This window comes from Sinocyclocheilus rhinocerous, unplaced genomic scaffold (assembly GCF_001515625.1).
Source record: "Sinocyclocheilus rhinocerous isolate Xijiao unplaced genomic scaffold, SAMN03320098_v1.1 scaffold3426, whole genome shotgun sequence".
Classification (NCBI taxonomy): Eukaryota; Metazoa; Chordata; class Actinopteri; order Cypriniformes; family Cyprinidae; genus Sinocyclocheilus; species Sinocyclocheilus rhinocerous.
The window spans coordinates 99,499-116,999 of record NW_015635159.1 but is presented as its reverse complement, the minus strand read 5'-3'; the positions used below and the strand labels follow the sequence as shown (position 1 = coordinate 116,999).

Sequence of the window (17,501 nt, the reverse complement as noted above, 5' to 3'; positions counted from 1 at the left end):
AAAGATGCAATAAGCTGCTTTGATGAGAATGAAAGATATCACACTGCAAACATACATCAATTCAATGTTATAAGCCAACAGAGAAGTTGCAGGTGTTTAATAAAAAGTTGCTTCTAAAAATAAGAATTTTGAAACATAAAGTCGCAATTATGACGAAAGGCAAAATTACACACACACGCGCGCGCGCACGCACACACACACACGTACGTTTATAATGTACAAAACACATATTTGAATATTATACATTTTGCATATAATACATGCTTGGTCAAGCTAAATACTAATGGGTTATTTTACAATCAGATTTCCATCACCATCCAATGTTGTATTCAGTGTCAAAGAATCCCAAATTTCAATTTCAAGCCTTGGCAATCATTTGCGGTTCATAAATCTTATTACTGTTTTAGGTATATCAAATAATCTATAAGGATTAACTGTTTAATGTTTTGTTGAATATATATATATCTAAAATCATTAAGCCAATGAAATGATCACATGGATTGTAAATGAAAACCATATTAATTTTCATCATTTTGAATTAAATAATAAAGTAAACAAACTCTATGAGCAATATATTTGTTTCCATCTCACTGTTCTTTCATTTTTCAGTCAGCCAGCTTGGGTTAGCTGGATAGGCAGGATATATGATAAGGGGAGCCTCATTTTTGCCAGATTTGTTGGTGCATGGGCTGAAAAAAGGATATAAAGTCTCTGCAAAGGAGTCTGTGAAAGTAAATATCAGTGACTTTGTATCTGCATTATAAAATGACAATTGACCTTTTTCATAGTCCACATACACGCCGACACACTGTGGTTTTGTTTGTACAATTATAGGCACTGATGGTTCTGTACGAAAGACATACTCATGCTTGTCACGTAGACTTAGAAACCAAAATCCATTAGCTGGGTTTGCGGCTATTTTTCCTTTCCTGTTGATGGAGCGACTAGCAATGCCCAAATCCCAGTCCGTCTTCTCACCCACCACAACCTCCCAGTAATGGCAGCCAGAGCTGATACCTTGGCGGCCAAGTACACACACCACACGGTCAAACCGTTCAGTTGTGTCTGGCACCACCTGGTAGCGATCGCTGCAGTGCACCTGTTTACCATCCTCAGAGATGATCAGACGCGGATGGGCTGAGTCTTGATCTAGGGTCACGTCCACTGAGGAGAGAAACAGAACGCATTTGAAAAGCTATAAGGTGTTTGAAGGAATACAAATGTAAGTGATGACAAACATGTGATGTATCTAATGATGTGCAGCATATAGAAAACATCTCATACTTGCATATTCCTCCACTCTCCACACTTCTACAGAGGAACGCAGAAGAAAAATATTACTTTTAAAAAATTAAGCGGCTTTGTATAACAATTAGTACAATGAATCACTCCAATCATACACACAACCAGTCAAAAGGTTGGAGTGTTAAACAGCAAAAACTAATTTCAACAGTGATAATGATAAGAACCATTATTAATATTTGAGATGATTTCTGAAGGATCATGTTATACTGAAGATGGGAGTAATGGCTGCTGAAAATTCAGCTTAAATCATATTTATCATATAAATCATATATTTTAAGCTTTTTATTTTAAGATATATTACATTTAAAATTATTTTAAAATGTAATATATACAGTTTGTAATATATAAAACAACATTAGAGTTTTTACTGTATTTTTCATCAAATAAATTAATACAGCCTTTGTGAGCATAAGAGACTTCTTTCAAAAACATGGGGGAAAAAATCTCAATTATTCCACACTTTTGAATGGTAGTGTGTGTTGTTATAATATTATCAAGATATATGAAAACAGACACTTTTTCAAAACTCAAGATTTTTCAAAAAAACCTTCAGAATTTATTCTACTCTTGCATAAGACATAGTGCATTTGCACTTAATTTGTCATTTACAAATCATTTGACATACAATCCAATAATATTCATAGTCAATAATGCCTTTAAAGATTAAATTATAAGATAAGTATTAAATCTGGCTTTGAAAAGTGGACTATAACAGAGAAAATGAAGTTCTCTGTAGTGACCTTTATTTGTATAGCGCTTTATACAATATTGATTGGCATTAAAATTCTGTGCAATTTTTATGATTTAGCCCCTAGCACTGAAAACTGTGAGGGGAAGCTGAGATTGGACTGGACAGGGGAAAAGGAGGAGAAAAAACTTACTTTGTTGATATATTTCCTGTGGGTTTCCTGTGGAAGGGCGCAAACCTGACAGCACAACAATACATACCGTAAACATGACTGAAAAAACAGTGATGTGTGCATGCAAAGATCAAAATTCTGGTCTTAAAAACTCCTTGATTTTAAACAAATAATAATATGGTTGGTGAGGTGAAGCATCTGAAGTGCTCCTGAGTCAAAGATGCCATCATTCTGTTCACATTAACAATATTAAAACCCTATTCATTCGAAAGAATATACGAAAAAGAAAATTCTGTTTTTATTTACTTTCCAGTCAACAGGAAAAAGTCACATGGGTTTGGAACTGCAATGAGAGTGTATGTAAATGATGTGTTAAAGAGCAGTTCATGAAGGAACTTTCTCTTACAGATCGCTGACAGTCTCCTCAAGGCTTCCTGAACCTCCTCCACCATCTGAGTGACATTTCTCAGCACTGCTCCAGCAGTGGGGTCAGGGGTCAAGGCCACTTCTTCCCAGCTCTTTGTCACAGGTAAACTACAGTAGGCTGGATATGTCTGAAAAGAAACATCAGTAATATATATTTTGGTTAGATATTGGGGTATAAAATACAAAACAAACAATTTAAGCCTGGTTTTAAATGAGACCTTGAAGAAGGAAACTTGATCTTGGGACTGCGTCAGCTGATTGAGGGAGCTGCATCTATTTCTGAGTTCAGAGATCTCCGTCTGCAGCTCACGTATGAAGGCCTGAGAGCGAAGTTCTGCAGCCCGCTGTCCCATCTCCACCACCTCCAGAAGTTCAGCTTGGGACTTCTCAACAGCTTTCATTAACTCAGCAAACATACTCACAGTACCTGCTTTCTCTTGCTCTGCATTCACCTTAGAACAAGCAAATGAGACAAAGAAAATATAACAGACAATTAGGAGAATTAAGAGAATGAGGAAACCCTCATGTCTTTTCAAACCCATATGACATTCTTCTATGGAACAAGAATATTCACAAACCATGCAGCAACAGTTCTCTGGATCTTGACAGTTAGTCTCTAATGATGAAAAACACCATAAAAGCAGCCAATTTGGTCTTTGTGTAAAGAACAGAACTGAATTTAAGTCATTACTCACTGAAAATATTTGTGAATTTTGGCCTTCAGAAGACTAAATGTGCCATCACCTGTTTAGAGAATTTTCGCAGGCAAAATGCAGTCATTTCAATGGGAATCCACATGCTTTGGACATAATTCACGCATGAGGACATAAGATTTCCCTAAGCAGATTTTGCAACAAGTTTGGGATTCGCCACATTGACCATCAGACAGCTGTTTTGTTTGATAGTGACTTCTGTGTGAGCTGTGCTTTTTCAGACATCACTACTTCTAAGGGATAGTGGGATAGTTCACACACAAAAATAATAATTCTGCCATCATTTACTCACCCTCATGTTGTTCTAAACCTGTTGTTCTTCTGTTGAACACAAAAGAAGATATTTTGAAGAATGTTGGTAACCAAACAGTTGACAGTAGCCATTGACTATGGAAGTCAATGGCTATTGTCACCTGTTTGGTTACCAACATTCCTGCACATGAGTAAATAATGGGTAAATGACGACAGAATTATTTGGGCGAACTATTCCTTAACCCCCTACCGCATGGAGTTAAGCTGTAACAATAACAAAATTAATACTAGTGATATAATGTTGATTAGTCATATGTTAATTGCATTTGTATTATGGATATAATCAAATTGAAATGGCAATTTTACTTTTGATTAAATATGAATACAGGTAACATTACATCAGTGAGCATGGCCATATTCTATGGCAAGGTAAAGAAGAAGAGGGCAGAACTTGCTCTTCCTGCACATGAAAAAACTGCTTTGTGAAGTTTCATACATAAAAAAGGTGATCTTTCAAGGATTATTGGGGTTATATTGGGGTTATATTAACTGTATTAACTGTAAATGTGCAGTTTAAATAATATTCATGTTTTTTGTTGGAAAGAGAAGACCTTAGTTTAGCCAATGATGTGCTTCGATTAAGTCACATGACATGCTGTTTTTTTTCTGTGGCAGATTTCTGACAGACTGACCTCTCTTGTTGGTGGTTGCTGAAAGCAAACTAAAACGTCAGAAAACAAACAAGGACCAGTCCGTGTCACTTCTACTAAAAAATCTAAAACATCACTGTTATGATGTTATGATGACATATTCACATTGTATGCTGTTGCCGTATGGCAACATATCATAAAGTACCTTAAAATAATATTTTTTTCCAAATTTTTTTTTTTTTACAGCACTTCAAGTTAAGCCATTCTTAGAAAAGAAAAAGATTCAAATATTTTTTTCTATAGGTCTATCATAATGCGTGCGATAGAGGGTTGTGACAGAACCTTTAGAATATACAAGACTACTTTTATGTATTTTTTTCTATAGGTCTATCATAATGCGTGCGGTAGAGGGTTGTGACAGAACCTTTAGAATATACAAGACTACTTTTATGGTGTGTGTGTGTGTGTGTGTGTGTGTGTTTTCCCATTTGTAGAGCTTAGCAGATGTAGTCACTATGGGCAACCACTGTATAAAAATAGCCATATGAAGATTCTTCAAAAATTCTTCAGAAATTCTTTCTTTTTGTGTTCCACAAGACAAAAATAACAGCATATGGGTTTGGAACAACATGAAAATGAGTAAATAATGACAACATTTTTATTTTGGGTGAACTATAAACCCAATCTCACAGGAAAACGTGGTGATTTTGTATGCATTCATATGATGTGAATCACATGAAACATAAATTTTTTTTAAACTAAGCATTAAGATCCAGCCCTAAACATAATCATCACTGGGGTTTAAGCAGATCATATGAAAACATACAAATGAGATTCATACAAATTTTACGAATTCATACAAATTAGCCACCAATTCAACAAAACGTAAAATAGTTACGAATAGCCATGTGAGTGTGTTGGAACTATTCCTTTAAAATGTTAGTATGGCATAGATGCACATACTTGAATTTCTGCAAGTGATGTCTGGATCTCCTCTATCTTCCTCTCTCTGACTGTGATCAATCCTTGTAGCTCCACCTCCAAGATACGCAGCTGGGACTGAGCAGAGATTCAAATTGTTAACACGGACCCATACACAAATAAACACTTTCATTCAGCCCTACCTTGATATTACTTCTCATTCACGTACATTCTCACACTAACCTTCTTAATATTCATCTCTCTCTTGGCCTCTATCACAGAATGGCCGTAATGTTCCCTCTCTGCACATGTTACGCAAATACATGTCTGGTCAGTCTTGCAGAACAGCTCCAAACTATGCCCATGTCTGGGACACTGTGGCCCATTGGAACCCGCTCCACTCACACTAAAGTTTCGTTTAGGTGCCTTGGCAGGAGGGAGAGAAGCAGCATCATGGGATGCCAAAGGCTCACTGGATGATGTTCTTTGGAAGCGGCTCTTCATCTCTGGCAATAGGCCTCTGGGCAGCTCTACTGTCCTGTGCTGCACTCCGGGCTTCGGTGCAGAGAAAGGGAGGGACGGTGAATCTGCAGGTGCACTCCTAGGTGCACTCAACGTGATCTCCGCCATCCGTTTAAACTGTTCTGTGATCTCCTTAAGTGTGTGATTGATGTGGAGCTCAGGACGCTTGCGGAAGCTTTCCTTGCACAAAGGACAGAAGCAGCTTTTTCCCTGGCCCTCCCAGTAGGACGTGATGCATGATGAGCAGAAGCTGTGGCCGCAGGGTATGGAGACAGGATTGGTGAAGACATCTAAGCAAATAGAACAGGTAAACTGCTCCTCTGACAGGAATTCACCAGGTAATGACATTGTTTACCTGAAAGCATACAGACTAATTGAAAAACACAAAATACACAGGTGCACTTAAACACGTCAGTCATTGTTGCATAAATAACCACTATATAGATGTTTTTTTTAAAAGTGTTTCAACAATTATAAATTTGGATTAAATACATTTTACATTTATTTAAAAATTCATTTATTTAGATTGGATTGTTTCAAAGATTATAAATTGTTTACATTTTGGATTGTTTCAAAGATGATACATTTCAAAGATTGAAATTTGGAATAATTAAGATTTTTTTTTATGCTCACCAAGGTTGTTGTTATTTGATCAAAAATACAGTAAAAACTTTAAAATGTTGCTATATTTTAAAATAGAATTTATTCCTGTAATGGCAAAGCTGAATTTTCAGCAGCTGTTACTCCAGTCTTCAGTGTCACATGATCCTTCAGAAATCATTCTGATATGCTGATTTGATGTTCATTTTTATTAGTTATTATTGGAGTTCAGTTATTAATAATCACTATTAATGTTATCTATGTTAAAAACAGTTTTTCCTGCACAATAAAAAGGTGGCACTTTTTTTCAGGATTCTTTGATGAATAAAAAGTTCAAATGAACAGCATTTATTTAAAATAGCAATCTTTTGTAATACGATTAATGTCTTTACTGTCACTTTTGATCAATTTAATGTGTCCTTGCTGTTTTTTTAATCATAGTTACTCCAAACTTTTGAATGGTAAGTGTATCATGGTTTCTAGTTTCCACAAAAATATTAAGCAGTAAAAGTTTTCAACACTGATAATAATAATACATTTTTTCTTTTTTTAGCACTAAATCTTAGAATGATTTCTGAAGGATTTGAAAGTTCACACTGAAGACTGGAGTAATGGCTGCTGAAAATTCAGCTTTGCAATCACAGGAATAAATTACATTTTAAAATATATTTTAAAATAAACAGCCTTGGAGCACATAAGAGTCGTCATTCAAAAATTATTCCATATACTATATATAATAATTTCAGAAACTGGGGTTAAAAAGGGGACAGTTTTCAGTCATTCTAAACTACTGGTAACTGAAATGTTGGAATGAAGTCAGACCAGCTACACAGATACAACAAAGCTGATCTAGGAGCAGCCGTCTCACCCTTACATAATGTAAAACCCAATCTAACAAAACAGGCTGTCAGAAAACCCAAAAGCCAGAAAATACTCTGACATACTCACACAAATTAGTGATTAATCTCTCAAATGTAAATTAGCAGTAAAGTACAATCACATGCTTCATGAAACATCTTGTACTGTATAATTACACTGTAGGGCTGTTTCTGACAAATGTCTCTTATTAGGAGCATGTAAACAAAAATAATAACAGTAATAATACAAATGTTGTGTTTACAAAGTATTATGAATCACATGATATCAGTCAATTACTTGTCATCATTTATATAGAAAGGACAGGAAAACATAAAGTAGAGCCCAACCTCATAAACACCTTCATATAAACACACATACAGTATATGAGTATATAGAAATACAATCTAAAAGACAAATTCAATTTACTAACCTCTTCCTCTGTCCTTTTCTCTTCTCCAGAATTTTGATTTTTTTTTCGCCTGGGTTCTGTTCCACTCAGTATGTGGCATATAGGACACGTTCACTATGAAGTGGAGACCTCCAGGAAACAGGTGTGTCCGCATACCAACAGGCAAACATACAGTTAAGTTATTCAACGCACACACCTGGCTGCCAATCCAACCAGTCAGACAAGTGCAGATTTTTATTTTGAGAGATTTTAAGACTCTATTTTTCATTTACATTTTAAATGTTTTAATTTCGACTGACACATGCTGTCTCATAAGAACAGGGCAGCATGAGAAAAGGCAAACTGTGTGGCAAACATGTAAGAAAAGAAATATGAAAATAGAAAAGAATGTTTGTTTGTTGTTGAAAGACAAACAGAAATAAAATTAAGACAAGGAATTTGAATAGTTACATTGATATCTTGGACATATTTTTACCACAAAGACAGAAAAAGTAATTCTGTATGTAAAATCAAAAGTATTTGCAGGAGATCTGCTCTGAGGCAATAGTGTTAATTACAGGCCCTGATGACTTCTGGGAAGTCTGGGAAGTGTCGATTTTCATCATTAATAAAAAGGGACATTGTACATTGAACACAGTATGGCAGTTCAAATGGATAATTCAGTGAGAAATTTCAGTGTTAAATTTAAGGCCCCACTAATTTTTGCAATCTCCTGTCTAATTCTGAGACATAATAATGTGGATTGGTGATAGTGGTATTGTTCGGTTTTGTTAAATGATCTTTTGATCTCTTTAGTGTGACTTTCATTAGTGCTGATGTCGTGACATAATAATTGAGAGCTTTTATGTGTCTGTCACTGCCTTAGGCCTACTTTTACACTTTCAGCCCTGACACAAATCAGCACTTCTTAAGTAGAGGTGACAAGCACATTAGGAACATAATGTGAAATATACCATTTTAAGATTTCATTGTGAAAAAGAAAGAAACAGAATTAAAACAAATGGACTCTTTTCACAGACTGTGATGACGCATTTCCACAGTTAACACACACATTTAAAAAACTTTTGTGTTTTCTTGTCTTGGCATTCAATTACATAAATCTAGTTAATGCTGCTGTGTGAGTGTTTCTAATACAAAGGCTGAGGGAGTGATGGCAAATTTGACATTTTTCTTTCTTGTGACCAATGTAATCAACCTCTCAGTATTTTTTTCACTTTTGGAAAGTCATAATATATATATATATATATATATATATATATGTGTGTGTGTGTGTGTGTCGTTTCCATTCAGCACTTCAATCAACTATGATGCCATCTGCTTCTAAGAAACCCAGATAATGTCAAAAGGGTCCAGATGAGGGGATTCTTGATGCCAAAATAATAATTAATAAAAAAGGGCCTACAAATATGTGGTTACACAGGATAACAAAAACCACATACGAAACCAAAATTTGGCTGATTAAAAAAACCTTAGAATTCAGTTAATTGTAGTTGTGTATGTGTGCCGCTTTGTGCTGAAATTAAAACTCAAACTTCACATAAAAGACTAGACTATTTAAGACCTTTATGTTGTGGAGCATTCATTTATTTTATTATGGGTTTCATTTGGAATTGTATATTGACTTTTTATTAGGCTATATTATTAACAGTACTGGGACCTTTATTTTTATTTATGTCACTTTGTGTAGCCTATTGGTGCTTTGGTAATATTGTTTTCGAAACATGCATGCCAATAAGTGCCCTACTTCAAAAGAACGAAAGACTAATATAACGCAAGGCTACCTATGTCTAGTAGGCTACCTCGGGTCTTGTGTCCTTGATGTCTGCGAAGGTGTCTGTAACATTTGGTTTCACACCTGATAAAGCAAACGCCGCTTGCACAGACCTTGCATTTGTCCTGCGACCCTCCGCATTGAGAACATGCGCTCCGCTCATTTCATTTTATTTTTTACCTTACAAATGCAGGTATTCGGAATCTTCTTTCAGTCACGTTTTGCTAAAAGGTTTGAGTCGCATCCCACAAATGGATCTCGTGAAATTTCACTACCCGATCCAAAAGGGGGCAGCAGGATTGGACATCTGAGAAGGGCGGCGAGGTTGGGAAATGTGACTCAAGAAAATCCAAACGAACTTTTGCGTATAAGCTTGCAGAACAATGGTAAGATCTCCAACCCAGCCGTGAGTTTAGCTCACAGGTCATCCTCTACAAACGCGAAAGGATTCTGGAATCAGTTCATGTTTCGTGGAAAATCAGACTTCAGATTCGTGCTGCCAATTAGGAACGTCGAGGTCCGTCAAGAGAAGTGTCGCGCGCTCACTTTCTCCCAGGTACGGACACTGTCTGTGGGCAGGGGATTTCAATGTTAGTTTATGGATTTTTTTTATACTGCACAAACAATGTTTTATTTTGTAAATGTAAAACAGCATTTTGTATTTCACAGAGGATCTTCCATGAAAACTGTGAAACGTTGGAGCTCCAGAACAACGTGTGTTTCGGAAAATGTTACACGGCGTCCTCTAGTGGGGATGAAGGAGGCTTATTTCCTTGTTCTGTCTGCTCACCGGTTATCATCACTTCCAAGACTGTGAAACTAAAATGCACTGACAACACAGAAATGATCAAAATTGTAAAAATAATAGAGGACTGTCAATGCAAAACAAAAGAAGGACAACATTCACATCAAAACGGTCCCGTGCTGGTTGATCCAAGCATTCATCAGTACCCTCGAAAGCGATAAAATAATAATTAATGATGACATTTATTGCCTATTATTTTGCTCTAGTCAGTGTGCATGCAGTGGGTGAATACAGAAAGTTACTATCATAGCTAGAACAAAATGTAAATAAAATAAAATTAATAAAATAAAAAGCGAACTGTTTGTGTGTGAAGTGCCTTTGCTACATTGTTGTTTCTGGTTGCTGCTGAATAGTAAATATTTGATGTAAACATATCTTTACATCGGCTGTGCATGTCATAAACCGTTGTATTTGAGCACTGGAAATTCAAAAACTATAACCTGAAGATGAGTTCATAAAAAAAAGAAAAAAAGTGTAAACATTTCAGGGGAACAAATACAACTGTTAGCTCGGACAGATATAGTGCTATAAAGGTAACTAATAAAAATTATTTAGCATAACGTATATATTCAGTTCAATATTGAAACAATATTTAAATAGTAATACATTACTTTTATGTGCTTTATGAAAATCATCATCAATAACTTACTAACATGCCCGTTTTAACATCTTCTATGTTTCTATTTTTTATGAAAAATATTTATATATTCATAGTTTTGTCGTGTAGCCTGGTAAAAACACCATTTTCCTGTAAAACTGTACTGGGCGCATGCCAGAGCCGTTTCTATGGCTCTGGCGCATGCTATTTCAAACGACAAAACATATTCTCGCGATAACCTGAAAGTCTATGTGAGACTACGAGTCGGATATCCGGTCTCTTTTCGGTGGTGGACTCCGGGCGAGAAAGTCCTCCATAATGAAGGTAGGGTGACTGAAAAAGCTATTTTATACGTTTTATATTTCACAATGTGCTGGAAATATCGAATGAGTTCCATTTTACAGTCTCAAAACAATCCGATGAACTTTTGTTAATCGAGTTAGGCCCAAACAGTTTGAGGGATGGATGTTGATTTTGTTACGTTAGCAGCACGGGTGGAAGTGCGGCAACATGGCAGCGCCCGCAATAAACATGCAGTGAGCACATTAGAAAATTCTTGCGAGCTACGGTTAATTAGTCAACTTCGTCGCCATTGTTGTAGCTGTAATAACGTTAGGACACGTTCTAGCAGACTGGTATTGAGTGTCAAACTATCATCCGCTGCTGTCGCATTAGCGCCTGATTAGCTAGTAGAGACGTGTCCGATGAAGACCTCGCAATTTTATGGTGCGTTCAAGTCATGTCGGATAGAGCGTAGTTATGCAGACCCTGTTGTATTTTCTTGTAATTTATTAAAAGAAAGTACACCGCCATCTTGTGCCGACTAAAATGACTTGAACGCACCTGACGTCGTAATTACGACTTGTCAACTCGCAAGTACGAACCTCCCAGGAGGACTTGAACGCGGCATTATTTTCCCCCGGGGTTGTAAATCACAGTTATAACTACAGCACACAACTTAATTATCTTGTCTTTTTTTTTTTGCTTGTCCGACTAGCTCAATATCTCATTCCCCGCCACTGGCTGCCAAAAGCTGATAGAAGTTGATGATGAGCGCAAACTAAGGATCTTCTATGAGAAGCGCATGGCCACAGAGGTGGCAGCAGACTCTCTGGGTGATGAGTGGAAGGTAAGTAATTACAACTTGAATCATCCCGACCTTTATGTGTGTGCATTTCCAGCATTTTAATGTTTCATGTGAAGCAGAAAAGTCTTGACACTTCAAGTCTTGATTACTCTGGTTCCCTTTGACCAGTGCCTTCAGTTTAAGACTGAAGATATTGAAATACACTAAAGGATTTTTAAAATCTGAATGGATTTTAAACACTAGGCATCATAGTCTTGCTAACTTTGAAAATGGTTACAGAAAAAAAGCTGGACATCACACGCTAATCCAGTGGTTCTCAATTCCAGTCCCCGCGACCCTCCGCTCTGCACATTTTGTAGTGGACGTTTTCACAGGATATTCCGTTATGATTCCATTTTGAAGGGAGTGTATGTGTTCCATTCAAAGGGCATTAAAGTGTGCGAGATTTAAATTGTATTTATTTTTCAAAGGTATATTATGTCACACTTAATAGTAGTAAGTTTCTTCTGTGTGTGAAGACTCTGCAGGCCATGGTGTAGCGCAAATCCGTGAATGTTCTTTAGTGAAGTAAACTTCAACGAATTTCCCGTGCTCGGGGAGTAGGGAGCAATGAACACTGTGTAGGGACCCTGTCAATTGAAACACAGTTCATCTATGGAGCTCTCTTCTAACGAGCTGATTATCTGAATCAGGTGTGTTAAACAAGAGAGACATGCAAAATATACAGAGCCGGGGTCGTGAGGACTGGGATTGAGAACCACTGCACCAAATGACTGATCTCACACTTTCAAGTCATTCCAAATGCAACAAATTAATGCATTAACTTGACAAACGAAAACAATATATTTTAAAATCGGCTGAAAATACCAAACATGCTTGGTATCTTCTAATTGGATGAAATCATAGTCTGAAGCTAAAAAAAAAAATCTGTGCCTTTAATACACTATGCAGTTTACTGTGAAATGTCAACTTGGATTGCCCCAAATCTGCAGACTTGCTTGAACTTCTGTAAACTAGCAATGATTCGTTGACTGCAAAAGTGTATTCAATCCTTAAAATCGACTCAAAATATCTAACGTGTTTGAAGTCCTCCAGTAGAGTGGAATCTCAGTCAAAAGCTGCCTAATGAGCTTTATTTATTTTTGTGGCACACTAGCAGTTCCTTTTTGGCTGATCAGTAGCTTAAAAGGAGGGACAGTGTGGTGCCAAAAGCAACAGTGGAGCTGCTATCCGGATAACAACCTGTTCATGTTATTAGTGGCTAGTTGTATTGCATCGCTCTGTCAAACTTTCTGCAGTGCATTGTTTAGGTGCTTTATGCAAAGGTGTCCAAATTTCTTCAAATTGTTTTAATTGGGGCTTTTAGTCAAAGTTTACTTATTTCATGCTCTTTCTGTTAAATCTGGCTCAGACTTTCGTCCAGATTGTTCTGGAGAAAAGTCGTGTAGTGTCCGGCCTTAAAATGGCTCAAAATATCAAGCTTGTTTGATGTCCTCCGATTAAACGGAATCATAGTCCGAAGCTCTGTTCTCATTATACACTACATGATTTTCTGTGAAATCTATGAACTCTTGACTGCCCAAAATCTGCAGCTGCTTTTGACTTTAGGCAACTAGCACCGACTCCTCCAGAGTACAATTTGGGGCAAAAGTCATGTAGTGTATTCCACATTTAAGTGGACTTGACAACTGTAATATTCACCATGCTGCACTTGTAACTTAAAAACTTCTTCAAACTGACATTAAAATTGGCACAACTGTGTTTATCTTGTAGGGCTATGTTGTGCGCATCAGCGGAGGCAATGACAAACAGGGCTTCCCCATGAAGCAGGGTGTGTTGACCCATGGACGTGTGCGTCTCCTCCTCAGCAAGGGTCACTCCTGTTACCGCCCTCGCCGTACTGGTGAGCGTAAACGCAAGTCTGTCCGCGGCTGCATCGTTGATGCCAACCTCAGCGATCTCAACTTGGTCATTATCAGGAAGATGCCAACCTCAGCGTTCTCAACTTGGTCATTATCAGGAAGGGTGAGTATAGTTAGAAGTTTTAATTTAATATGTGTTGTTATTCAGATTGTGGATCCACTTTGTTTTAAAGGGATAGATGCCATATTAAATTGAACACAAATGAAAATTCCATCGAGCCTCTGTGATTGACTTCCTTTTGCAGAACACAAAAGACGATATTTTGCAAAATGTTGGTTACCAAACAGTTTCCAGTCCCATTGGCACTTACTGTATGGTCAAAAAATATAACTGAAGTCAATGGGATCCGAAACTGGGATGAGTAATAGCAGAATTTTCATTTTAAGATCCATTTCATTAATAGTGCAAATGAACTTATGATTCATAGATGGCACACCAGCAGACCCTTTCTGGTTGGATGGTAACCTCAAAGGGGGGACAGTGTGGTGCCTACAGCAACAGTGGAGCTGCTAACGGATAACGACCTGATCATGTTCTTAGTGGCTGGTTGTACTGCATTGCTCTGCCAAAATTATTGCTTTGCATATTGTTTGTAAATGGGAGCAGGTACTCCAGGCTAGTGTTATGCGATAGAAACGGTCAAGCTGGTATCTTGAATGTCTACACCTTGAGTGGCCTGTTCCATAGCATCTGTCTGATAGACTTTCTTCTCCTTCAGGTGAGAAGGACATTCCTGGGCTGACTGATAGCACTGTCCCTCGCCGCCTGGGACCCAAGAGGGCTAGCAGGATCCGCAAGCTCTTCAACCTGTCCAAAGAGGATGATGTCAGGCAGTATGTGGTCAGGAGACCCCTGACTAAGGAAGGTATGACTGCTTATGCTCAGTATTTCTCATAATGTGTTGAGTAAATATTGCGTCATGAGATTGAGCCTACTATCTTGACTTAAGTCACAATAGTTATGTTACTGGTTGCTGAAAGAGCCATATTTATTACTAATTTTAAAAAATGCATGATTTATATGAATTTTTTTGCGGCACATCGGAGGCCCTTTTTGACTGATCAGTAGCTTAAAGGGGGGGGGGGTCACTGGGGTACCAACAGGAACAGTGGAGCTGCTAACCGGATAACAACCCCATTCATATGATGAGTGGCTGGTTGTACTGAATTGCTCTGTCGAACTCTATGTAGTGCATAGTTTGCAGAACTGGGATAAGGTCTTATATGCATTAAAAGGTGTCCAAATTTATTTAACTTTTTGTGATGCTGCACTTTCTATTGATAAATAACATAAGCTGGAGGGAAAACATTCTAGAGTGATGTTTGTTTGGAAATGCAGGCTTTTTAGATTTGTTGTACATAAATAGTTGGGTCCCTAGCATGATTTCAAACCAGGTCTTTAATATGGTGGTTATGTTCTGCTGTTTGTACTGTCACAAGTGGCTTCTCACCTTGTATTTAATATCATGTCGACTCGATTTTTTGCCTTCATCTAGTTTATCTATAAAACTATGGACCATAAGGGTTTTAAATGTATCCAGAGACTGACCAGGCTCTTTCTGACAGGTAAGAAGCCCAGGACTAAGGCCCCTAAGATTCAGCGACTGGTTACACCACGTGTGTTGCAGCACAAGCGCAGACGCGTTGCTCTCAAGAAGCAGCGCACACTGAAGAACAAGGAGGAGGCTGCAGAATACACCAAACTGCTGGCCAAGAGGATGAAGGTACGTGGCTGCTGTTTTTGTTTAGTGAAGAGTCTAATTGATGGTGTCTTCCTGCAATTTAACCTAGCTATGTGAATAAAGTTTTGTTGACTTCTGAAAAAGAAATGCCTCAATTGAATCTTTATTACTGAAAAAGCTCATGTTGTATGTTGTAAAAGCTGAATATCAGTGTTCTTTTTATAGGAGGCCAAGGAGAAACGTCAAGAAAAGGTTGCCAAGAGACGCCGTCTCTCCTCTCTGAGAGCCTCCACATCCAAGTCCGAGTCAAGCCAGAAGTGAGACATGTACCTCACAAATAAAACATGATTTTGTTTAACATTCTAAATGGTGTCGTTTTTTTTATTTTTTTTTATTGACCTGTTGTAAGGTAGTGCGTTTGTAATAAGTTGAATTTTGTTAGGAGATTTGTTTTGGCCATTGTACAATTATTTTGCAGCTGTAAGGTAAGACGTTAAGGTTTGTCAATCAAGATGACTTTAGTCAAGTGTCTACACCTTTCTAACCAGTAGTTTTAAATTAATCATAAGTCTCAATGGGTTTCATGTGAAGATTCTGTTAAAAAGTTCAGATCTAACCTAGATTACCAAAATGTCAAAAAAAGGTAACTGGTTTCAAGCTCAAACACTAAGGAGAAACACTTGCATGTAGAACACTTTTTCTGGTCAGTTCTAAGTAATTTCAGACCAATTTCTAACCTTCCTTTTGTATCTAAGGTCCTAGAAAAGGTGGTCGCCAAACAATTACAGACTCACTTGGATAAAAATAATCTGTATGAATCATTTCAGTCCGGATTTCGCCCTCTCCATAGTACAGAAACTGCCCTTCTAAGAGTAGTGAATGACCTCCACCTTGCTTCTGATTCGGGTGCCCTCAGCCTTCTGGTTCTTTTAGACCTGAGTGTAGCTTTTGATACTGTTTGCCATTCTGTACTCCTATCTCGTTTGTCGGAGATTGGTATTACTGATACTGTCTTACAGTGGCTGGGTTCATATCTCTCAGACAGGCAACAGTTCATTAGCATTGATAAATCCAAATCTCATTCTGTCACTTTTTCTCTTGGAGTGCCTCAAGGATCTGTCCTTGATCCACTTCTATTCTTAATCTATATGCTTCCTCTGGGTCAGATCATCCGGCGCCATGGTCTAAATTTCCACAGTTACGCTGATGATTTACCATACAGCCCAATTCTGTTTTCCCCCCCTTCTTCTTTTACATCTTGCTTGCATGATCTCAAAGTATGGATGGCACAAAATTTCTTAAAGTTAAATACTGAAAAAACTGAATTTCTGTTAGTTGACCCTAGATCCCTTGTCTCCTCCCGACCTGACTACTCCATTAACATTGACGGAGTTATAGTTCATCCTTCCTCCACTATACACAATCTTGGTATAATGTTTGATTCTAGTCTACGTTTTGAATCCCACATCAATCAGCTAGTCAAATCCTGTTTTTTTCACCTTCGTAATATTGTCCGCCTACGACCATCTTTAAAATTCAAAGATGCTGAAACTGTTGTTCATGCGTTTATTACGTAGCGTCTGGATTACTGTAACTCCTTGTTTTATGGCCTACCCAACAAAGTCCTTAGTCGCTGGCAGTTTATCCAAAATTCAGCTGCTCGTGTTCTTACATTTACCAAAAAATATGCCCACATCACTCCGGTTTTACAGCAATTACATTAGCTCCCTGTCACCTATCGTATTCAGTTTAAGATTCTTGTTTTAGTTTTTAAGGCCCGTCATGGGTTTGCACCTTCTTACCTTTCTGAATTAATTCTCCCCTATGTCCCTGCCCGTACTTTGAGATCGAGCTCTGAAAATTTGCTTGCAGTACCCAAATTCCAGCTATCTAGTGTGGGTGGTAGGGCTTTCTGCATTTCCGCTGCCAAGCTCTGGAATAAACTACCACAAGATCTCCGTGTTATCTCTTCACTCCAGACCTTTAAAACTGCTCTCAAAACTCACCTATTCACAATGTTTCTTAATTAATTGCTTGCCTTAATTTTCTGTTCTATGCTTTTGTAACTTATCTTGTATATTGCATATTATTTCACCTCTGTCTGCTGTTTGGCTGTTTAT

General features: G+C 37.6%; 3 protein-coding genes and 1 long non-coding RNA gene across 5 annotated transcripts in view; 2 read left to right on the top strand and 2 right to left on the bottom strand.

Moving 5' to 3' along the window:
* Positions 1-194: 194 nt before the first annotated feature.
* Positions 195-7,644, bottom strand: LOC107746733 (E3 ubiquitin-protein ligase TRIM39-like). Of its 2 annotated transcripts, none has more exons than XM_016561027.1 (8): positions 7,534-7,644; positions 5,371-6,004; positions 5,170-5,265; positions 2,810-3,043; positions 2,572-2,719; positions 2,187-2,231; positions 1,285-1,311; positions 195-1,164 (listed from the first exon to the last, which is right to left on the bottom strand). In XM_016561027.1, the coding sequence occupies exons 2-8, from the start codon at positions 5,995-5,997 to the stop codon at positions 599-601; spliced, it is 1,743 nt and encodes a 580-aa protein (XP_016416513.1). In that variant the 5' UTR covers positions 5,998-6,004; positions 7,534-7,644; the 3' UTR covers positions 195-598. The 2 variants fall into 2 exon arrangements, with proteins under 2 accessions (XP_016416513.1, XP_016416512.1); XM_016561026.1 differs by having other exon boundaries at positions 7,538-7,644.
* Positions 7,645-9,425: 1,781 nt separating this feature from the next.
* Positions 9,426-10,353, top strand: LOC107746732 (cerberus-like). Its single transcript, XM_016561024.1, has 2 exons — positions 9,426-9,843; positions 9,957-10,353. The coding sequence occupies exons 1-2, from the start codon at positions 9,436-9,438 to the stop codon at positions 10,251-10,253; spliced, it is 705 nt and encodes a 234-aa protein (XP_016416510.1). The 5' UTR covers positions 9,426-9,435; the 3' UTR covers positions 10,254-10,353.
* A 565-nt stretch (positions 10,354-10,918) lies between these two features.
* Positions 10,919-15,748, top strand: LOC107746729 (40S ribosomal protein S6-like). Its single transcript, XM_016561022.1, has 7 exons — positions 10,919-11,014; positions 11,688-11,819; positions 13,551-13,715; positions 13,757-13,802; positions 14,419-14,565; positions 15,266-15,423; positions 15,607-15,748. Exons 1-7 carry the CDS (start codon positions 11,009-11,011, stop codon positions 15,700-15,702), a joined length of 750 nt encoding a protein of 249 aa, XP_016416508.1. The 5' UTR covers positions 10,919-11,008; the 3' UTR covers positions 15,703-15,748.
* An 18-nt stretch (positions 15,749-15,766) lies between these two features.
* LOC107746730 (uncharacterized) overlaps positions 15,767-17,501 on the bottom strand; it is a 6,075-nt gene continuing 4,340 nt past the window's right edge. Inside the window, exon 2 of the long non-coding RNA XR_001640729.1 lies at positions 15,767-17,387. This is a non-coding gene — a long non-coding RNA (uncharacterized LOC107746730). The remainder of the gene's footprint in view (positions 17,388-17,501) is intronic.